The sequence below is a fragment of the Pleurotus ostreatus genome (assembly GCF_014466165.1).
Source record: "Pleurotus ostreatus strain PC9 chromosome Unknown scaffold_10, whole genome shotgun sequence".
In the NCBI taxonomy this organism is placed as follows: Eukaryota; Fungi; Basidiomycota; class Agaricomycetes; order Agaricales; family Pleurotaceae; genus Pleurotus; species Pleurotus ostreatus.
In genome coordinates, this window is record NW_023503165.1 from 1,126,573 (window position 1) to 1,148,732 (window position 22,160).

General features: G+C 50.1%; 8 protein-coding genes across 8 annotated transcripts; 4 read left to right on the forward strand and 4 right to left on the reverse strand.

Annotated features, from left to right (window-relative positions):
• Positions 1-316: 316 nt before the first annotated feature.
• PC9H_002136 (uncharacterized protein) lies at positions 317-2,044 on the forward strand (the record flags this gene model as incomplete). The annotated part of the gene is made up of 3 exons (XM_036771778.1): positions 317-892; positions 949-1,616; positions 1,675-2,044. 3 exons carry the CDS (start codon positions 317-319, stop codon positions 2,042-2,044), a joined length of 1,614 nt encoding a protein of 537 aa, XP_036626399.1.
• Positions 2,045-6,993: 4,949 nt separating this feature from the next.
• PC9H_002137 (uncharacterized protein) lies at positions 6,994-8,224 on the forward strand (the record flags this gene model as incomplete). Its single annotated transcript, XM_036771779.1, has 4 exons — positions 6,994-7,287; positions 7,343-7,490; positions 7,550-7,776; positions 7,838-8,224. The coding sequence occupies 4 exons, from the start codon at positions 6,994-6,996 to the stop codon at positions 8,222-8,224; spliced, it is 1,056 nt and encodes a 351-aa protein (XP_036626400.1).
• Positions 8,225-8,865: 641 nt separating this feature from the next.
• On the reverse strand, positions 8,866-10,498 carry PC9H_002138 (uncharacterized protein; the record flags this gene model as incomplete). Its single annotated transcript, XM_036771780.1, has 4 exons — positions 8,866-9,014; positions 9,064-10,117; positions 10,173-10,367; positions 10,421-10,498. 4 exons carry the CDS (start codon positions 10,496-10,498, stop codon positions 8,866-8,868), a joined length of 1,476 nt encoding a protein of 491 aa, XP_036626401.1.
• Positions 10,499-11,266: 768 nt separating this feature from the next.
• PC9H_002139 (uncharacterized protein) lies at positions 11,267-12,370 on the reverse strand (the record flags this gene model as incomplete). The annotated part of the gene is made up of 7 exons (XM_036771781.1): positions 11,267-11,504; positions 11,571-11,635; positions 11,701-11,795; positions 11,849-11,951; positions 12,014-12,071; positions 12,143-12,200; positions 12,265-12,370. The coding sequence occupies 7 exons, from the start codon at positions 12,368-12,370 to the stop codon at positions 11,267-11,269; spliced, it is 723 nt and encodes a 240-aa protein (XP_036626402.1).
• Positions 12,371-12,506: 136 nt separating this feature from the next.
• On the reverse strand, positions 12,507-13,870 carry PC9H_002140 (uncharacterized protein; the record flags this gene model as incomplete). Its single annotated transcript, XM_036771782.1, has 8 exons — positions 12,507-12,744; positions 12,797-12,861; positions 12,914-13,008; positions 13,060-13,162; positions 13,231-13,291; positions 13,373-13,430; positions 13,490-13,730; positions 13,787-13,870. The coding sequence occupies 8 exons, from the start codon at positions 13,868-13,870 to the stop codon at positions 12,507-12,509; spliced, it is 945 nt and encodes a 314-aa protein (XP_036626403.1).
• An 851-nt stretch (positions 13,871-14,721) lies between these two features.
• Positions 14,722-16,902, forward strand: PC9H_002141 (uncharacterized protein; the record flags this gene model as incomplete). The annotated part of the gene is made up of 12 exons (XM_036771783.1): positions 14,722-14,957; positions 15,033-15,101; positions 15,155-15,242; positions 15,299-15,480; positions 15,536-15,601; positions 15,658-15,725; positions 15,779-16,018; positions 16,077-16,103; positions 16,159-16,247; positions 16,308-16,423; positions 16,482-16,546; positions 16,604-16,902. The coding sequence occupies 12 exons, from the start codon at positions 14,722-14,724 to the stop codon at positions 16,900-16,902; spliced, it is 1,545 nt and encodes a 514-aa protein (XP_036626404.1).
• Positions 16,903-17,276: 374 nt separating this feature from the next.
• On the reverse strand, positions 17,277-18,707 carry PC9H_002142 (uncharacterized protein; the record flags this gene model as incomplete). The annotated part of the gene is made up of 1 exon (XM_036771784.1): positions 17,277-18,707. One exon carries the CDS (start codon positions 18,705-18,707, stop codon positions 17,277-17,279), a length of 1,431 nt encoding a protein of 476 aa, XP_036626405.1.
• A 581-nt stretch (positions 18,708-19,288) lies between these two features.
• PC9H_002143 (uncharacterized protein) lies at positions 19,289-20,481 on the forward strand (the record flags this gene model as incomplete). Its single annotated transcript, XM_036771785.1, has 5 exons — positions 19,289-19,364; positions 19,418-19,581; positions 19,653-20,044; positions 20,114-20,234; positions 20,287-20,481. 5 exons carry the CDS (start codon positions 19,289-19,291, stop codon positions 20,479-20,481), a joined length of 948 nt encoding a protein of 315 aa, XP_036626406.1.
• Between the last annotated feature and the right edge of the window lie 1,679 nt (positions 20,482-22,160).

Below are 22,160 nucleotides of genomic sequence, written 5' to 3' on the forward strand. Positions count from 1 at the left end.
TTCCGTGACAATCGCTGCTGGACAGCCTTGAGCCCCGTCGTCCGAGAAATAGGGGGTATCGTTGATGCCCTGTCCCACGCGTAGCAATATCTCGTCTACCTTCTGGATGTTGAGGTAAATAGCTCCTTTATTTTATCAACCTCATGCGCCCGATCATTCCAGAATCGAATCTGTACGGATCGGGTACATGCAACATAAAGCAAGCTCCTTACTTTACATCGCATGCCAAACACCCCACGCCTTTAACTCGCTCTCAATTAATAGCCTTTCAATCTCCTTCCTCAAACCCACTTTCAACATCGCCCCTCCATAAAGTATGTCGTATCCCGACGTCCGGCTACTCATGTGTGGACCATCGTACGACACCAAATCAGACTTCAGCTATCCTTATAAGCGACATTCAGTCCACTCCATGCAATCACTCCCTTCGCTAGCAATGGATGATCCTCGAGAACTCAGCAGCTTCTACGGCCGGCCAGCCTCCCACATTTCCTCTTCTCATTACCCTATGGGTTCAGGTCACGAGGGAGACAGTTACTCCAACGCGCAGTATACACCTCGGGGACCGGAAGTACCCCAGCATTCCCTCTACGCGCCGCAGTCATTCTACGACTACGACCTTCGTCAACCCCACCACCAGAACGGCTGGGGAGGCGTCGACCCCCACACCATAGCATCAGATTCGCCTTTGACCTATGGGACGCTTGGCGGCTCGTCATTTCCTGAGGCACCTCGCCTCACCCCGCCTCCTGCACCAGCAATAACGAACAACCAACGGCTAACCTTGGCGGGATCGTTGGACCCTACTACCGGAATCTTTTACCGAACCCCAGAGCACCCACGGCTTCGCACTGCCCAGGCGTGTGAGAAGTGTCGTACCCGAAAAGCCAAAGTAAGTCACTTTTGTGTACACAGAGCACTCGTTATTGACAGCAAGTATCTTTGCAGTGTAGCGGGGAGCATCCCGCGTGCCAGCGCTGCATCACTAGAGGTCTGGTCTGCGAGTACGCCAAGGAGGGTAGAGTTCGTGGACCCAATAGGGTTAAATCGAAGCCTAGCGTTTCGTCCGTGTCTGACTCACGCCGCGCGTCGCTAGCAGCAGAAGATTCGGGCCGCAAAAGTGAATCGTCCAGTGGCGCGCCATCTGCGCCGTCTTCATCCCCCGAGAAGAGTTCACTGCAGCAGTCGCCTCCCTCGAACGTCACTATTCCAGCCGAGAGGATCAAATCTTCGCGACCAAAGCCGCCTCACTTACGTTTAGACACCGAGTCGAACCATTTCCAACGGGAGATTGCAGCCGAGCAAGCGTCCTTGGTACAGGCGGAGGTCTTGCATCGAGAGAGGAGCAATTCTCAACCATTCGCAGTCTTTGACGAACATGGCAATCACGCTCCTGTATACTGGCCGCAAGAACATGGTGTTGACCACGACATCGCCGTGGGAGGCAGCCATTTGCAGACGAACACACCACCCCGTGATGGCGAGGTTGAGGTAGGGCAGATGAACTACCTGCTACAGCAACCTTTCCACCCGGCGATGCTCGAGCTTCACCACCCAGTAGCGACCATCCCAGCGCAGTTGAACATGGAGCACGGCCAATACCAGCACACACAGAAGTGAGCTTTTCCTCTTCTACGCCGAGAGGTTGCTGATGGAGTCGGATTTAAGTCGTAGCTCTATAAGCTCCTTAACGTACAGCGCAGCGTCGGCAAGCAGTGTTTCATCGCCAGTAACGCCCAGTTCCGCAACATACACCGAACGGGACAGCGGGGGGCAAATGGGGGTTAATGCAGAATTTCAATTTTTCCTGGGTTATTCGGGCATCGAAAGACAGCATCAGCAAGGGTTTGAGTCTGCCTGGAGCGATCCAGATCAAATGCACTCGACTCCCACCGTCGAAGCCTCCCACAAGTTATCTCTTGCGGCTGAGGGCGCTTGGTCAGATGGCATCGACTATCCAATGGAGACTTATCAGCGGGAGCACCTTGAAATCGACCCTGCAGAAAACATCGCTCATCAGCCTCTACACTACTCGCAACAGTAGATACACTCACTCGCGTCGTTGAGGACATTTTTTAGATTTGATAGGGCTGTTTGTGTATTCGCATATAGTTTGGGACATGTTGATTCGTTGCTTTTTATATTTATAAGGAGGCCGTTTTCTCGCTTCAATATACATTGATCTGTTTATCATGGTTAGGATCCTGAAAACAACATATCAATCCAGCTATCGATGACGAATTGGAGAACCTCCGAATCGGGTCCACACCACACGACGGGGACCTAATTACTTTTCTACTCGCCGGCAAAGTAAACCATATACGTCTTCGGCGAATAAGACTAATTATTGGCAGCTTCGATCCCCACGATAATGGGTATCCTCTCGATGAAAGCAATCTCAGTAGAAAGAACGCAATGTATTGTGATTGATTCTCACCGTTAACATCAGGCATGAATCGTCAGAAGCAGCGGCATCTGCTCCAGGTCAATCTAAAGACGTTTCGAAGACTTCAATGAATCGATGCTCTCAATAATGGAGGGACCTAATCTCTTCAGAACGTACCCATAAAATACTAGCCACCTGTAGAAATTATCAACAATCCTCGGTAATCGACGGCCTGGGTAAATTCTCCCTTCCATCAAGATATGGTAAGGTAAAATCGAGAACCGCCGACTTCCTTTCGCACTCAATCAGCTCCGGTATTCAAGCCATTCTGAAATCCCTGTACGAATTAGCAAGACTTCTTTAATCATGGAAGACCGTTACGGTAGCCGAGGAAAGTCGTTTGCTAAGCGGCATTAACGCATAAGTGAAGGAAATATTACTTACTAGGCGAGTCAGACAAACATCAGAAACAAGAGTGCCTTCTGGCGTAAATTAGCCTTTATTGGCTTGGGGTAGCTCGGCCTGAGGAATGTGCCATTAGAACGGATAATACAGTTGAGAAACCCGGTTTCTCGGAGAAACCCCAAGAACCCCCTTCAAATAAACTTTACCAATGTAGAAACCGGGGTGTGTCTTCCGGCGAGGCCATATTCACTCCGGCCGGTGTGGAAGCGAAAATGTAAGGAATATTTGGTTCTCCGTATACCAAGTCGCGAGCTTGAAGTAATATGTGCCAATCCTACCTAAATATTAAGCTGCAGTCACTAATGGGGCGGGCTTGAAATTGGCATCACAAAGTTTCGGTCCTTCTCCGCGTGCAGATTCTTCACGGGGAGTTATGGGGATGAGGGTCCGTGTCTTCGCTCGACAATGACTCCCCTCTACATTATTTAGGTTGTTGCTATCCGCAGGGCAGGAGCATACCTTCTCCCTCTTCATCTTGCGGGTGCACAAGCCTCAAGGGCCTGGTGAGGTCGTTTCATCTCTCATGCCTCTCACTTCCTCCGTCCGCTGCCTTGCGATCGTCGTGGCTCGTCGGTGACGATAAGATTTGGAAAAGGCAGCAAGTAACGGTCTATTGGGCGCAGTGCGCACGACAAATAGTTCGTTAACTATACTACGGGTGGATTATCGACATCATTCGAGTGCAAAGTGTCCAGAGTTTGGACGAGTCGAGTCTCTGTTGAGGGCTGGGGAACGCGGGGGCCGCTGTCAGAGCGAGCGCACCGGGATGTAAGTGTGATTATCCCCTTTTAGGCAGCAGCAGCAGCATCGTCAGCGGGTGGTGCGTCGGCGGGAGGAGCAGCGTCGGCGGGAGCGGCGGCGGCGGGCTTCTTGACCTTCTTCTTCTTGTCAGCGTTGGGGCTGGCGAGGACGAACACAGCGGCGAAAGCGAGGACGAAGAGTGCGACGCGCATTGTGATTGGTGGCTGACGATAAAGCCTGTAGACAAAAAACTCGAATTAGAAGATAGGAAGAGAGGAAGAAGAGGAGTGCTTACTACTGGTGAGTGGCTAAAAGTTTGCTGAGGAAGCGAGGAGCGGTGGGGCAGGTTTATATAGCTCTCCGACGTGTCTAGCAGCTTTACCCTATCGAGCATCCTTTCATTCATGCAGTTGTGCGGTATTGCGCGAGCCTGAGGTTATTGAGCCCGTTGGCGTCGTGTGGAGTCGGAAAGCAGAATAATTGCGCTAACCCACGCCATTTCATGAACTTGTTCGTTGGAGTGACAAGCGACACCATTCCTCTTGTCCTGGTGCGCTTGAACACGGAAAGAGGTGAGTTGCGTCAAATGATCACGGTCTAGTGATGTGGAGAGGGGCCTGCGTAACTTATTTGTATCGCTCAATTAGTCTTACAGTATATTCAAGTCTTGGGGGTTCGTACTTTGAGGTAGCCCTGCTTGAACACCATGAAGGGCCCTTCCGGCATGTTCTAATTTTTGAAATGAGCCTGCTTCAAGTCACCGGGCGCTTCGTGGCATGCCATACTTACACAAAGGGCGAGGTTCGGAGTTGGGAGCTAAGATATATTAGGCATGTTCCGGGCGGACTCCCGGCCGACGCAACCCGCTCCACTTTGCATTGTTGCTAGGGGTTTCCAAAGTTACGCGGAGAAACCCCAGAAACCGGGTTTCTCAACTGTATTATCCCATTAGAACATCTGGAAACTCTCGCGCCGTAGCTGCCGGTCGAGGCCATTTCTCTGACGGCGAGGTAAGGAGAAGGTGGACCGCATATTACTCGTGAATTGGAAGTCGATGTTGATTGGTCGGGCGAATAAACGCAGGCGAAATCAACCCCCTTTCTTGTGAATCTAAGCACAAATTCAATAGAAAGTCTCCCCACTCAAGGTTATACTCACGAGACGTCCCAGGCGTATGGATAGAGTAATGATCAATCCTCGTGGCTACTAGCTGAGTTTGGGGATCAGTGTAGCTGCTACACATTTCGTACCTCCCCCCCTCAGCCAGAAATGCCGTCTAGCGCAGTAGGCTAGTAGGGTGCATCCGGTATCATGTTCTGGTATCGCGCACAATGGTGCGGGCGTGTTGCAAGCTTCTATGACAAATTGGCGGTTTGACTCGACGCATCTTGCAGCGATCTTTATCCTTCTAAGTATTCTATACGGGTTCCTGTGTTTGTTAGAGTTGGCAACCAGACTGACAGCACGGGAGAAACACGAGAAACACACCGATGCGCCTCGTAGCCCTATCAAAAGACGAATCCCCGGAGCCGTGTGGACCATGGGGAGAATACCTTGCCCTATATGAAGGCGCCGCGTGAAGGCCGATGGGTATATCACTTCCCTTTCCTTAGGAAGAGTTCGACAGGCACTGTGGCGCGTTCAGACAACCAAATTACGCGACGGACACGGATAATTCAATTCTCCGCACCACCCCGTGCGCCATGGCCGCGCTAATTGCTGTCTAGCGAGAATATTTCAGATAATTGGGGATGTGGTTGAAAGCAAGAGACCAGGGAACAGCTAAGCGCTAGCATATACTTCCTTCACACGGGCGCTTGTCATGAGCAAGGGAAATGCCTCACGGTCAGAGCACCACCGCTTACTTTGACCTAACACCACCATCACCACAAATGAAGGAGCTTCAGATAGCACCCATGGACACCGACACCCCGGAGGCATTGTACCAGCTTTTGGCTAATTCCGGACAAAGATACTTCGCAGGCTCGGCCTTAATATATTCGTGACTTTGCGGATTCCAGAGCTAACTTGTTCCCTGTCGCTCCTGGCAGCATCGAGAGACAAACAGGTGCTAGATAAACTTGGATAATCTAGAAGCCTGGAATGCGCGAATAATGGGGCTTGTTAGTCGCCACGCCCTTGCAAACTACTCATGAACTTGGAGGGAAGGAAGATCATGAAGGGGATACATAAACGCCTTCCTTTTCCCATACATGGGTTGCCCTTGTCTCTCCCAATCAACCCGTGCCGAGTCCCTGTCTTACCAAAGTGGCAAGAATTTGCCCCCGGCGGGTCGTCGTGCCAAAGTCGACATCCTGTCTGCTCATCAATAAGCCAATTGCATTAGAACATTCATAGGTGTACGTCCATCTCTTTTCTTTTCTCTTCTCTCTATGTTGTCGAGCACAGCTATGAAATTTAACGCTATTGATTTGATCATTGTACAGAGATTGTCAATTAATAAACGCCACAAAGACAGTAACGTCTCCGCATAACAACCAGGCTCAAACTTCGAGTGGCGGGTTTGCCAGACCCCTGCTGAATTGTACAGCTAATCATAGTCGTTGGGCTGTGAGATATCTACGCGGTGTACACCGCATGAGCGTTGTTGAGTTCGACACAAGTCCTCGGGCAAAGAGGGGATCCGGAGGCTAAGGGATCGAGCCTCTTCAATCACGCCATAAAAGACGCACATGAAGATTTGGCAGGAATATGACTTCTGTGGAGTTGGAGCGAAAGAAAGAAAGAAGTCTTTCGTCGTTAAGGGATCGAAATCAAGAGGCAATCCCTCGTATCTAGAGGCCGGCGCAGTCGTACACGCGAATCGAATCAAATCCAAAACCTTGTAAAAGCGGCGAATAGGGCTCAAACTTTTCGATTTCGAACAATGTGGGGGACAATGAAGGTGCGACGTTTGACGCTTGTTTTGACGCTAGTGTTTGATCAGGGGTTTCACAGCTCCGACATGCATCGGAGGGAACAAACATGTGAGCCGAGTGGGCATCGGGCGGGGACTGCACCTATGGACGCTTGAAATCCATGCACAGAGTGGAATTATCGGTCATACACCACCTGCAGACTTCAGGATCGACTTGGGCGTTTCGAACTTCGTGCGGGGTGCCATGGCCGCAGGTGCCGTTGTCCCCTATAAAAAAGGCAAAAGAAGGCACAGTTGACACCGAACAATTGCCTCGCTAACCCAAAGCGGACATCCCTGAGTCCTGACTGGTTCAAAGTTTATAAACTCAGAGTCTCAAGCCTTTTCTTCATTCCTCCCTTCCTCGTCGTTTCTGCGTGCGCTCTTCCTATCCCCTCCTCCTCCTCCTCTTTCCTCTCATTCACTTCATTCTTTCTGAACTTCCCCCTCATTCGGTATCAGTCGCTTATCACCACCGTTCAAGATGAAGTTTTTCGTAGCAGCTATCGCCGCTTCCTCGCTTTTCGTTCTTCAAGCTGCCGCTCATGGCTACGTTGACTCCGTGAAAATCGATGGAACGACTTACAAGGGAATGGATCCTACAAGCGGCAAGAAGTTCCAAAGTGCCATCAGGAGGATCTCCACTCAAGACCCGAATTATGGAGCTACCAAATCGCACATTACTTGTGGCCCTGGAGCCGAGAAAGCAGCTCTCGTCGCCACCGCTAACCCTGGCAGCTCCGTCGACATCGTTTGGAAGACTGGACAAGGGGGCAGAGTACGTCAAACAGATTCTTCTTTGGATGTTAGCTTGCTCAATCATTCGTCTCTAGTGGCCTCACAACACTGGCCCGTCCTTGACTTACCTCGCTTCCTGCGGATCAGTCTCATGCGACAAGTTCAATGCCGCTGATGCTAAATGGTTCAAGATCCATGAAGCTGGCAAGAAGAGCAACGGTCAATGGTTCCAGCAGGACGTCAGTAAGTTACTCTCATCTCTCTCTCTTTCGCTGGCGCACGTACTGATAGTGAATTTGCAGTGAACGGCGCCCCCGTTTCGTTCACCCTCCCTGAGAACTTGGCTCCTGGAAACTACCTCCTCCGTCATGAAATCATCGCTCTGCACTTGGCTCCCAAGGCCGAGTTCTATCCTTCGTGCACGCAGATTAAGGTCGGCGGTAACAAGAATGGCGTTCCCAAGGCTAGCGAGCTCGTATCCTTCCCCGGGGCCTACAAGGATTCTGACTCCGGTATCACTGGCAAGGGTGTAAGTTCCCTTGATTGATATCGCAGTCCCTTACATATCTAACCGCCCACTCCTTTCCTAGATTTACAGCGGCCGCGCCTCCGATTACCAGATGCCCGGTCCTAAGATCGCTTCCTTGGTCGCTGGTTCCGGTAACGTAGAAGAGCCCGCTCCTGCTACTACGAAAGCTGCAGCAACAACGAAGGCCGCCACTGCCTCCACCAAAGCCGCCCAGGCAACGACAACTCAGAAAGCCCCAGCCGCTACCACCACCCCTAAATCGACAACCAAGACATGCAGACAGAGAAAGCGTGAGGCTGCTCCTGAGCCCGAAGCCGCCCCATCGCCAGAGCAACTCTACTCGGAGGCGTACGCCAGAGCCGAGTCCGAAGCAGCTCGTCGCGATGTCGGCACATCCTTCGTCCGCAGACATTCGAAGTTCGTCCGAATGGCCAAGCGATCGCATTAAGCCTCCTTCGCTTTCTCCTCGCATTCTCTCTCCCACTTTTCGAGCGCACACTCTAACGACTTTACGATTCACATACGCATGCACTCTGCATTTGCAACATCAATCATCCACCACTGCAACACGCCATCGCACCAATCACTACCCAATACATTCCCTATCCATCGCCCTTCACTGTGTATCATGATCTCCTGGGTTTCTTTTTTGCTTCTATTTATGCTCTTTACGTCTGAGACGTCCGTTTTGTATTTCTTAGCTCTGGTCTGTATTCCTAGTTGACATGCAGATCCTGCTACGCTTACGACGCACACGAAGCTGCGCCGCTTTAGTGGGCGCCAGCGCCCACGATCAAACCTTTACCTACCTTGCTCCCAACATCCTTGCTTCGCCCGAATATTCTACACGTTGATCGTAGATTCTGGCATAACCAATGTATCGTATATCTAACTTGACGTATAGATCCTGCGTTCATTGTATCCAAGCATTTCTGAGTCCCATTAAAGTGTTACGATCTGCCTGCTGGAAGGTTACCAGTGCCACTTGGAATGGCTTGTGGCATCTCCGGATACGCTGCTGCGTTAAACGTTAAACGTTTGTTTTGTTCCACCATCCAAGCTGTAAAGCATGCTTCTGACGTTACGTAATTACAACCGGCAAGAATAGCTCTTTAGTATGTCACTGGCAGAGTCAAGAACCCTCTGCATAACCTCCGGCTTGTAGTACTTGACGCAGAACTCCAAAGTGACAGTAAGTTTACCCTGAAATGTGTATATGTGGGACCACGGCTGGAAATCTAAAAGGACTTCAGTGCGCTTCACTGTGAAATAAGATTGTGTGCATACCTATCTGCCTGAGCTGAACGCGGTACCCATCTGGTGCAAGGGATATCGTGTGTTCGCCGTCCTTACTAGTGTATTTATCAGGGAGACCCCTCTCAATCCTGTTCAGCGAGGACACCGCCAACCCAGCTGGCCGCGGTTGATTCCAGTCAACGTTATCAAGTGCCCCGCAATACCCCGGAGTAAGATACGAGTATCCCCAAACCGACTTGGGCGTATTCAGCATGGCTTTCAACTCGCCCTGAAGATGGCGTGCGTATACTTCCAAAGCAACGTTATCAGCGGCTCCTGCCGTGGCCACGGAACCAATATCTGTTTTGAGTTCCTTGGGAGCCCAAACGAAGTTGATAGCGGAAGCCATCGACGACGCAATGTTACGTTCGCTGGGGTTCGACCATCTTCGAGTGTTGCATGTGAACATGAAAACGGATCCCTCTTCCGTCTTGGTACCGAACAGCTTCTCCATCGCTACGCCCAAAGCAGCGACGATGACGAAGGTCAGGGATATCTCTCTGGACTTAGCTTTCTTCAGGAGGTGATTCGTCTCCCTCTCATCCAAGGAGATGTGTGCATAACCCGTCGTCCGCGGCAAGTCTCTAAAGTTCTCGCGGATGGGGAAGGAAATATACCGCTTTGAGAAGGCCGACAGCTGATATTTGTAGTGCTCTTCTCCCAGTCGCAGCTGCTCCGTCGTGGCCTTGCCCATCACTTCCTCGAGCGCGCCTTGAGCACTCTGAGGAAGACGAGAGACTTCTTCTCCCCAGATATGATGTTTTGGTTGTGGGGCGTAAGCCACGTCAAGCAGGGACTGGAGAAACGTGGCGAAGAGAGCATGATTGCCGGTGGCGTCGTTAATGACATGGGAGATGTTGATGATAGCAATGTGGTATTCGACGCCCGGTACGAAGACAAGCAAGGCAGATCCACCTCGAGTCCCTGTGGCGAGGCTTCGTCCGATGCACCTGTTGAACAAGGTTCGCCAGTTGCTAGACTTTGAATAGACAAGCGTGTCTTCAAGCCATTGTCGTTCTTCGTCCTCCGATGAGATAACATCATACTGGTAAGGAAAAGGTTACAATTGCTAATCGCGAAGACAGAGTCATCGCACCTACCTGCATGCGATTTGCCCCAGACACCTGATCCGGCGTAAACCTAACGCCAACTTCGGGCTTCAATTGACGAGTCTTGATCCACGCTTGAGCAACAAGCTCCTCAGTGACAATTTCTCTCGGGATCGACGTAGAAAAAGAGATCGCTCGAGTGATATTGTAGAGTCCATCGCCTTTCGTGCTATCATTGTCAAGACACTGCCTTCTGGGTCAACGACTGGCTGGTGTTAGACCAGTGGTTGGTTACCTACCCTTTCGGCTGACCAGAGTGGCCTTGTCCATGAATGTTCGTCTATATGTTTCCATTCCTGAGCGATCGATAAGGGCATCCTCGTCGTGCTCACTAGGAGCAACTTGCTGGGGTAGTGAGAAGACTATGTGCAGATTGTGGGAGCATCGTCTTGAATCGCGTTTGGACTATGGTTCTCAGTACCACCGTGCGACGCCGAGCCCTTGAAACAAATTGAGTGACCCTGAAAGCTACATCAGAGCCCAAGGCTGTGAATGGGTGAGTTCAGAGTATTGAGGACGGGTTCAATCTGATTTCGGTAGGCGGCGAAACGATATTTCTGAATCATTAAGAAGGTAGCAAAAAGGTTTGAATTCACGCGATAACAAAATACACGGGTGTCCTAAAAAGAGTTGACCAGTGTACACGCGCCTCGTTCACCCAGTAAAGAGCACACTTGAGACCTCTACAAAAAGCATTGATCAGCTTTGCGATCCCAAGAAGAGAAGCAGATACGAAACAGAGAGAAAAAATCAGAGAAAACAGTTTGATATCAAGGGCTATTGGGGCGTTACTCCCTCCTCAATGAGCTGGGTTTGGAGCGAGTGCGCTCTTTTCATCAGATAATGAAAGAATAAACGAAAAGCCAGCAATGAAGCCCTCAAAATGCTAAACTCACCTCGGGATCGTCGATGGGTTAATGGGAGAAGAGAAAGAAGTTTTCTGGTCACGCTGTCACTGTCACGCAAGTAAGTACACTCTCAGGGGCTAGGGGTACTTAATCTGGTTAGAGTTTCGAACTTCGTATTGAAGTGGTCATACCCCGTCCGGAATATAAAGGCCAGTAATAGATGGGAAAGTGTACTGATTACTGTGCAAAGAGACCAGCTATCTCCTCAATAGAATCAACTACCAAGTCGAACTCTCCACCATCCTTTTTGCTCTTGACCTCCATTGAAAGCGGATCCTCGCCTCGTCTCACATATACCGTTTTCATGCCGTTACTGGCAGCAGACTTGACATCAAAAACATGGGCAGCGACCATTGCGCACTGTCTGGGCTCCAAAGAAAGATGATACGCTGCGCCACGGTAGACCTTGGGATTCCTATGATAGTATCAGATTTAGTACCTGTTAACATGGGGTAACTTGTCGCCAGTTACTCAAACTCACGGCTTGTATGTATCAAAAAGCTCTGTAGACAACACGGCGTCCCATGGGAGATTCGAGTGCTTGGCCTATTCCAGGCATCGTGCTGAAGTTAACGGAACATAGGGTAAATGTAAAGGTGCAGGCAGCATACCAAGTCGATCAATGAGCGCATGTTTCCGTTAGATAAAACCGCAATGATCTTGCTTTTCTTGAGCGCGTGAAGTCCTTTGGAAGAGTCGGGAAAGGCTGACCATGCTATGAGCAACGTCCAAAAAACCCATCATAAGAATGTACATTACCTCTGAGTCTATGCCAGGCCATCGTGAGGATAGTTCGGTGCTCATCATCCCAGAGTTTCCCAAGGTCTGCCCACTTTTCCGATTCAAGCATTGTGTCCAAGAGCTGACACAGTATATCCGTCAGCATGGCAATGGCCTGCACTGGAACGTGGAGCTTTGTCTGACCTTTCGGTGTAAAGCGTCAATGCTTCCGGGCCCACTCCCTCCAGCAGCAATCTCATTTCTGAAGTCGAAAGGGCAGGTTCTCAGGACTCTGTTTAGAGCTTGGGCTCTACGTTATCACAGTGGACTTACGTTGCGACCCAGAACGCCGATCTCCAGTCTCCAGCAAATTCGTCCCAATTAATCGTACCTAGTTCAAATTGTATGGTCAAAGAAGGACTCGGAAAAGGCCTGATACTGGTGAATCCACGAACTTGCGCCACACCGATCACCCTGTACCCTCAGCTCCTCCACAATGGTTGTGCGCCAATCCACCACTGTGCCAAACACATCGAAGATGAATGCTTGAATGTCATTCATGGCGCGCAACGCCGATGTCCGCTCGCGTCAGCGTTCAAGCTGAAGTTCTCAGCTGTTCACTTTCAATGGGTTTCCTGAACAGGGGTATAGGGGCCCCAGGAGATACAACATCGCATCGTCATGTAGATAGGCTGGACTATACACGGTTTATCAAGGCCGCTAATTCAGTGATCGAATTGACTACAACATCGACTTCTCCTCCGTCAGCCTTGCTTTTCACTTCATCTACAATATCTTCGCCTCGACGGACATATACTGTCTTCATCCCATGACTTGCCGCAGCACGCAAGTCATAAATATGAGCAGCGACCATCGCCACCTGTGAGGGCGGGAGCGATAAATGATACGCTGCACCAAGATATGTCTTTGGGTTGCTATACCACCGGCTGTAAATAATTGAACTTTCGAAACTGAAGCTTGACGCACGGTTTGAAAGAGCCCAGAAGCTCGCAGGATAATACTGCATCCCAAGGTAAGTTTGCATGTTTGGCCTATAAGGTGGGAACTTAATACAGCATTTGGTATACCTGTGAGAAAGCAAACCATGTCAACGAGCAGCCGAACATTCCCGTTCGATAGTGCGGCGATGATTTTTGTTTGCTTCAATGCATGGAGACCCTCAGAGGAGTCTGCCCAGCCTGAGAACAGGAAGTTAGCGTGCTCGCCACGACGGTACCCACTTTACGGACCATCAAGGAAATGCCAAGCCAGAGTTAACTTTTTCCTGTCCTCGTCACCCCAAATCTTCCCAAGCCCATTCCACTTACTTGACGCCAGCATTTCCTCGAGGATCTGGAAGATATTGAATTTGAATCATTATTCCGTACGAATATCATGATGCGGTGCGCCGAGATACGTACGTTTCGATGCAGGACATCGACGTTGAGTGGTCCATCGACGAGTCCATTAGCAATCTCACGTCTTCATTCATTAGTATCGCGCCGTGATTATGAGCAGTTACCGTCGGGGTAATGGCTGCTTAACCTGCATAAGATGTCTTACGTTTTGCGCATGTATCCCTGTCGCCATTCATTGGCAAAGGCCTCCCAGTCTGTTTGAGCTATGGTGCGTGGAGGCGCAGTCAGTATCGATAGACTGAATGGTATGTGAGTTGCGTACGTGATGCGCCACAGCGCTTTCCCTCGGACTCAAGAGCCTTGATGATCGCGGTGCGCCAATCCACCAAAGTCCCGAAAACGTCAAAGATGCAGGCTTGAACTTCGTCCATACCTAAAGGACGTACCGCGTACTGCGCAGTGTTGGATGGGAAGATCCAAGATATAGCACCGGAGTTGTTTGGGCCGGCGGTATTGCCTTGAGGAACAGGGGGCAAGAATGCAGGGTCACGGGCACGGATGAACTTGAATAGCCGACTTACATTTTTATCGATTCATCACTCACTGTCAGATCACGAACCTTCGCTGAAGCATACGGTGTGGCGTAGCCCAAGCAGATTCTTGATGAATCTAGGGTTTTGTATGGACGAAGAACGTCCTTCATGGGCGGTAGTTTCCGCAATGAGCATCCGTGTCCCAAAACTCACTGCCGGTAGCAGTACCTAGTAGTAAGTACTGCTCAGCATGTATGTCTCTTGCCCTGGACAGGGTTTCGTGCTGATCACCCTACCGCTTTTAGATTAACTGCTGTTGTTCTGGACCCAATACGTCTTCCAAGTATGGCATTGGGGATCCTTCTTGTGCAACACATCATGCGAGCTGCAAGATAGATCGCACTGCGGGTCAAGTCTGTGCCGTCTTCTCGATAAAACATCGTTGATTCATGAAATCGTACGTGTCTGTGACCCTTTTAATTGCGAAAGGTGCGCATGACGCTGTAATCATTGATTACACTCTACGATGTTTTCAGGAGATATCATTGCTGCCAAGATAACGCGTTTTCTATGAGCCGCGTACACCTCTGCGTGTATACTGCTTTTATCGACCTCTCGACAAAGGACAACCGGTTAATAAACTGCCAGTTCACCCGGAATCCTCGTATGAAGAACGGGATTAACTTTTCCAGCACCTCTCCGTGTAAGAAAAGTGTCCAGATCGAAGAACGGCTTGCCCTCTTCTAATACAGCGTACTCATCACAACCGATAATAGTTTTACGTTTAGGCACTGTTACTGCATACGACGCGCAGGAGCAGCTACTTGTACCATTGCGTGCCGACACGGCGCACCGGAATAACTTTCGCCCTCAAAATAAAGGCCATATCGTCACCTGTGCACTGCTACATTCTTGCACCCGATGGGGTCGCCCGGTCGCGGCGAACGGGCTGCTCTTGAACCTATATAATGTGCCCGAGGTCGCTAAGAATTCCTTGCCTCCTCCATCCCTTCTTTCGGCGATGTCTTCTTCATTTACGACGCCCTCTCCATCCCATCGAGCATCGTTACAGACTGCCTTTGAAGACGGCAAGGACGAAGCCTTCGATCCTTCCCCTGATATCGTTATGGCATCAGCGATCGACAAAACCCTTGAGAAGGATGTGGAAGTCGCGTCGTCGCAACGCGATTACACTTTCGTGACGTTTGATAAAGGTACGGGCGAAGACCCTCGTGAATGGTCTTCTGCTAGGAAGTGGTGAGTTCCAAGGTTTTCGCTTATGCGCGTCTACCCGTGGCCTTCGGGTGATAGATCTAATCTAAAAATATTAAGGTTCGTCACTATGGCGGCGTCGTTCTTGTGTCTTGCTGTGGCGCTAGGCAGCTCGATCGTCACTGGAGAGTACGCAGGACTAATGCTTTGGATCTCAACGAGATTGATTGAATAGTTCACAGCATGGAGGGCCCTGTTGAAGACTTACACACCACCCAAGAAATCATCAACCTCAGCGTTACCTGCTTCGTTATCGGTTTTGGTGTCGGTGTAAGTGCAGCCCGATATCCTCTTCAGAAGCACATCACTCATCGAAGCTCATGTAGCCGCTCTTCTTCGCCCCTCTGTCGGAGGTAGTTGGGAGAACACCGATGTATTGCGTTAGCTTCTTCCTCTATTTCATCTTCACTCTGCCTGGACCACTGGCCAAGAACGCCGCTACACTCATCGTAAGTCGGCAGATCGCTGGAATCGCAGCCTCCGCGCCGATGTGTAACGTGGGAGGAAGGTGAGCCATGTTGAGATATCAAATAAAGTTCTATACTCACCTAACAATAAATTAGTATTGCTGATGTTTGGAGCGTTGAGCAGCGTGGAATTCCCATGGCAGTATTTTCTATGACTTTGTTGTATGTCATCAACGGCAATATGCCTTGTACCCTACTGATCATTCAACATCATCTAGTATGGGTCCGTGTCTTGGGCCGATGGTTGGCGGCTGGATCGGCGAGCGCGCTGGATGGCGGTGGATTTGTACGCCTTTTTTCTCTCCTCTGGGGACTACAACGTTGACGCGTACAACGTAGACTGGGTCCTCTTCATCTTCGTTGGCGTGTGCTTTGCTTTTTCTTTCTTCATCCCAGAAAGCCTTGCGCATCTCCTACTCCGACGCAAAGCGGAAAAACTCCGAAAGGACACAGGGGACGACACCTACGTTACGGAAGTCGAGTTACAGCGTGTGCCCTTGTCCCAGACATTGAAGATCGCGCTCTTGCGGCCGCTAACGATGCTCGTCGTCGAGCCCGTCGTTATCTTCATGTCCATCTGTAAGTCTCAATTTAGACGGAAGTAAATGATCGGCTCACTCACGATGTGCTTCTGAAGATCTGTCCTTCGTTTACAGCCTTCTTTGTGAGAATCTAACCTATGTTACTTCCCCTCGATTTATCTGACTGTTGTGATGTAGACTTGCTGTTCTTTGCCTTCCCCATTGCCTTTGCCGAAATCCGAGGTTTCAGTGCAGGTCTCACTGGGATCACCTTCGTTAGCATCATGGTGCGCGCCATATCCCAACTTTCCTACCCCTTTTGCGCCAACGTTGAACTGCCCACTCAGATTGGTATCGGGATCGCTTTATGTCTGCTTCCGCTTCAAGAGAAGATGTATCGTAAAGCGACGGTTAACGGAGTCCATCCTGAAGCCCGCTTGTATCTTATGATGGTTGGATCTATGTACGGACCTCCTTACATTCCTGCTTATAGTACTGACCGTTGCCTATATTCATCACAGCCTCCTCCCGGTCGCGCTCTTCATATTCGCTTTCACGGGGGCGTACGCTCACGTCAATTTTATGGGTATGTACATTAATCTTTCAATCTCCTACTCACAATGATTTGATGTACCCTGAACAGGACCATGCATTTCTGGCGGTGTATTCGGCCTCGCCATGATCCTCATCTACGTGTCTGCCAACTCATATATCATCGACTCTTACCCACATATCGCGGCTTCAGCCCTAGCGGCGAAGACCTTCATGCGGTCCATCTGCGGTGCTATGGTTCCACTCTTTGTGAACCAAATGTTCCACGGACTAGGCTTCCAGTACGCTGGTCTGCTGCTGGCATTGGTGTCAGTAGCGATCATCCCGATCCCCTTCGTCTTCTATAAATATGGAGCGAGGATTAGGGCAAAATCATCATACCAGATGTAATGCTTCATGACTGATATGATTGATGAACTAGACGAATCTTATCTACAACCGAACAGATGACACGCGTCCACATACTAGACTCACATAATGCCCAGAGTTCATACCTGTATCATAATTCAATATTATTGGGTTTCCTGCGACTTGCTGGGTGCATTCTGTGTCAACAAGGGCCTTAGTATGGTACAACCGCAGCCACTACACACAGGTTGACTCCACGGAGTGAACGCTCAGTTTAAGTTACAACACAGGTCAACTACGCCTTTACTAGATGCGTGGGTAGACCTTAAGTGTTCATTAGAGCGAAACAGGGGCTACCGTACTCACCTATGTGATAGCAAACGTCTCGATTGTGCCTGGAACCGCGAGGTCCTTCATTAAAGTCGCTGTTGCCTGGCGGTGTCAAATAAAGTCACCCCGGGGCACATATTCCTCATATTCACGAGGAGTACGTCTCTCAAAGCCCCGGTGGTCGGAAGCTTTAGGTGCTCTATATTCAGATTCTTCAGGTTGGGGAACAACTTCGCCAACCACCCTGGGAGAGAACGCATAGCCGCCGCTCGGAGGGCGTCAGGAGGGGAAGAATCCCCGTCGGAGTGTGTTGGCCAGTCCAGGCGACCACTCTCAAGAGTCAATGACTCGATTGAAGGAAGCGGTGCGTCCAAAACCCATCCCGACTTCTCCACTCCCAGAAGTCGCGTGATTATTTGCGCATCGCGAATGGTGAGGGATGACAACGTTGGTCTTTTGCGCGAGGCTAATTTAACCCAGACAGCCTGGTGATAGCGGATATCTCGATCATATCTATCCTCGATGAAGGGCGACGATAATGTTATCGAGGTGAGATCTGGGAGGGCTTGATCACTGTCGAGCATCCATAGTACGGAGGCAGCGTCGCCGGACAGCGTGGTAAGGCATGGAAGCATGTCCTCTGTAAAGGGAGCTTCATCCTTGAGTGACGGGCGGAGGCAGAGATCGATCGTAAGTGAGAGTAATGGAGGATGCCGCAGAAGAAAGGCGTGTAGCGGTAGAATTGGATGGGATTTGTACCCTTGAACATCAAAATGCCGTAAATTGGGTAGATGGATGCCCTGCAAAGCGCCACTCGTCCACGCGCTGTAGTTACTGAGGACCAGTGAGGTAATGGAAGGCGCTGTGAATAGGTTGGATAATGAGAACTGGGAAAAGGGTGGTGGGGCCGACACATCTAATGAATCGACTGTGATGAGCCTCCTTGATGATCGCAGATAGAGGCGAAGTAACAGATTGGAGGCTACAAAATTATATCCAGTATGCCCATTGCGTTGGCCGTCCCACCGTATATAGAGAGATGGCGATCGTGTCCCAGCAACGTCAAGCAAATCACTGAGGGCAGTTTGCCACTTGAAATAATCAATCATGCTGGAGGAACTGAGTTCCGATGTAGAAATGAGGCGAAAACACAACAAAAGCCTGGAGACGCTTCGCAGCTTCAGGAGAAACTGCTTGAAAATACGCATGTCTTCCAAAGGAGAGGGATGGAGTACATTCCACTCTGGAAAGTAGCAGGTCACCATCTTGAACTTGGCTCCAAGAAATAACCACGAAAGACTCATGGAGTGAAGGGGGGCACCAAAGGATGACGGTTGCAGCCAAAGTGAATCGCTGGATATGTCTATGTCGTGGTGTAGAAGATATATGGGTAGGCATATCTGATGGAAATGCCGACAGGTCATGGCCAGCGAGTGCAAGTCATTCGAAGTTGTATCTTGAATTATGAGGAACACGATCTCTGGCGGTGGTAGTGGTTTTTGTCGAGCTGGTCCCATGGGGCGTACGCTTGTACAGCTACAATTTGAGCCGTCGCGCTTGATCTGCGCTTCGAATGCGTGACCTCGTCACAGTAACAGTCACAACATCAGTGCGCTCACGGCGATCACCATACCTAGAGTGTAGCGGCCATCATCGGATTAGGTTCTTGGAATTTGTGTCCATGAGGGTGGCCCACGTATGATGGCATGGAACCAGATACTCGCACTCAATATTCTCTATCTCCTGTCTTTGTCCCATGCGACCTTTGAAATGACATTGACTCGGGGTCTGTCAGGACTCATCGATACGCTGGGTCTGGGTTATACGAGAGGTGTGCCTTCTGCACCATAGAACGTTCCACAAACTTATTTCTCTTTCGCGTAGGGATCGCGCCGGAGCATGGACTTGTGCTCTCGACTACCCCAGTGTATTTGCACGTCGCTAAGCCTTCAAGCATGCTGCGCTCAGTGTTGGCATGCATGGGTGAACAGTGCTGAGGCTTGTCATTGCCAATGCTATATAAATATGCAACAGCATTAGTATGATCGCCACTGCGAGGGCTATAGTGACCGTCGACCAAATCTACCTACACACCACGATGTCTTTCATGTTGTTCCTAACATTGACCTTTGCTTCACTCGCCTCCATCAACGCAAGCCCATTAAAATCTAAATGTGAGTAATTTCCTCGGTTTGTCACTGTATTTACGCTAATTATATTGTTCAAGTTGGCAAACCTACCCATCAACCAGTCGTCAACGCCGTCATCGACACCCTCTCCATTTCTGACCTCCAGGCTGATCTCGCCATTTTGTCCAATTTTCATACGAGGTTCTACAACTCTACGACCGGTGCGGCGGCTAGTCAGTGGCTCCTTGGATATGTAGAAGAGGTAAGTGTGACTTCTTGCTTTCCACTCAGTCGCTCTTTGTGAATTCATTCTTCGCCAACCGGATAAAATAGATTACATCAGGCCGCGACGATATCACTGCAGAAGCGTTTACTCATGCGGACTTTCCTCAAACATCTACGATTGTTCACTTCAATGGACAAAATTCCTCGGCCCCTGTTACTATCGTTGGGTCTCATATCGACTCTGTTTCATGGCGTGGAGAGCTTGAGGATCCCGCCAGCGATCGCTCGCCAGGAGCCGATGATGATGGTTCTGGGTCAGTGAACGTGATCGCTACCCTCCGTGCCCTGGTTGAGGCTGGTTTCGAGCCTGCTACGCCTTTGGAATTCCATTGGTATGCTGGCGAAGAAGGCGGGCTTCTTGGCTCGGATGCTGTCTCGAAGAAGTATAAGGCAGATGGAATCGAGGTCAATGCCTACATGAACTTGGATATGAACGCATAGTAAGCACCATTGAACTGAGGCCCTCTCCCCGTTGTATGGCCCCGTCGAGTTTGCTAAATTCTGAACAGCACAAAACCTGGCGAAGAAGAAGTCATCGTCATACGCCAAGATTTCTCAGACCCCGACCTCAATGAATTTATCGAAAGCCTCATCGACGAATACATTGGTCTCCCCGTGGCCACTGCACAGGTAGGAGCCATCCCCCTTGACCCGCTATCCACTGATAATCACGTAATGTCAGTGTGGGTATGCATGCTCTGACCATGCGTCCTGGCATCGCCAAGGCTTCCCAGCCGCAATGCCATTCGAAGGCCGTACCCGCAACCCACTCTTCCATACGATCGACGATACCACAGAGGCACCTGGGTTCTCTTGGGAACATTCAATTCAGTTCGCAAAATTAGCTGTCGCGTTTGCGTACGAGCTATCGGCTTGAGCATGTCCATCCGTGTGGCACGTGGTACATATCCGTACGGTAGAACATCTCTGTAGAACCCAAGCGCATCACTTTCCTTCTTAAACCCACGTACCTCCGGCTGGTGCTGTAGTTTCTGAGTGAGCCTGGGGCTTCCGGCGTCTTGAATATCCATTTGAAGATTGCAGTGGCGCCCGGAACCGCGTTACTTTTACCTGCCCCGAATGGGACTTATGTACTTTCGCACCAATGACACACCCATGTAACAGCTTCTGGAACGGTCGTGGAACAGCTCCCATATGCAGCACAAATATAAGCCACAGGAACGCAAGTTTATCGGAGCATGGTCGTTCAGGTGACCCCTATTGAATAGGTCTATTCTTGAGCCGGACTCTCAAATGGACATTTACAGCCTAGTTCAGGTCATTCCGAAATGGGTTTATGTCACTTAGGCTCTGCAACATATCGCCCAAGCGACAAGGTGGCGTTCGCGAGGGAACTGGTTCCGATTGAAGGTGACAAGGTCATTGCCTTTGTTTATCCAATCATCATCAATCTTCAACAAGAACATCCGTTGGATCTTGATTCCATTCTCAGCGGCTACTTTGAGTACTATTATCACCACTTATAAACCATTACTGTGTAATGCTGAAGAAATTGTGTTGTGGCCAATAGTGAAATCCGTTGTTGAATGGTTTCACAACCACGTAATCGAAGGCACTACGCAGTTCATGTCTTATAATCGTTATTGCTCCCGCGAAGGGAAGCAAAAGTTTATTTGTTAGCAGGGCCCATATGAGTGCGGTGCTTGAGCGAGGACTTGCCCATTGGGCCTACATTGGATACGAAGACCCTCTGTGGAGAAAAGCCCACATGCACAGAATCGCTCCACAAAACTTGAAGGTACCTCGACTATACTCGATGGAGGAGAAAGATATCTAGACTTGAAACGAAGCAGCGAAACGATAAGGCAGAATACGGCAAAGAGAAGAACCACCTGACAGCAGGGCCTGCTGTCACGATACATCATACCGTCTTTGCACGTCGTCCTGACTCGTAGCATCGCACGTTTCTGGCTACTGGTCGTGTTGTCGGCATGCACTCGACATTGCAGGTCAGGCCCGTCTTTGGTTCGCAAACGTATAAAAAGCCCGTCAAGCTAGCAGTAAAGCAGCTTCCTCACTCCACCTCCGAGTAACTAATCCAATAACACACCCACTCTCGCGAAGCAATGAAATTCACTGCAACCTTTGTCGCCGCCGCCGTTGTTGCTACCTTCCACACCGTAGCTTCTGTCACAGCCATCGATGTGACCTGCATTATCGATGTCGTACCAGGTTTTCCCGTACCAGTTAGTGGAACGCTAGACGGGCCAGGCGTCGACAGCATCTGCGGTGGGGTTGTAGAACATCTCGATGGTATCTCTTTCGGGGGATCACTGGGAGGATTGGCCCCCTCCATCACCATTGCGCGTGACAATGGTTGCCCGGCTGGGTCGATCGCATGCACTACGGCTTGCTCGAACGGTCAGTTGCACTCAGTTGCACTCCCTGTATTGGTAAAAGAAAGGCATTTACTTACGCGACGTTGCCGGAAATTATTTACCATAGGAATGACCGTGACCATTTGTGCAGGACTCCTTGCAAGCGCTGCCTGAAACAATCTCCCGAATTTAGGTACGTTTGCCAATTTTCGATTCT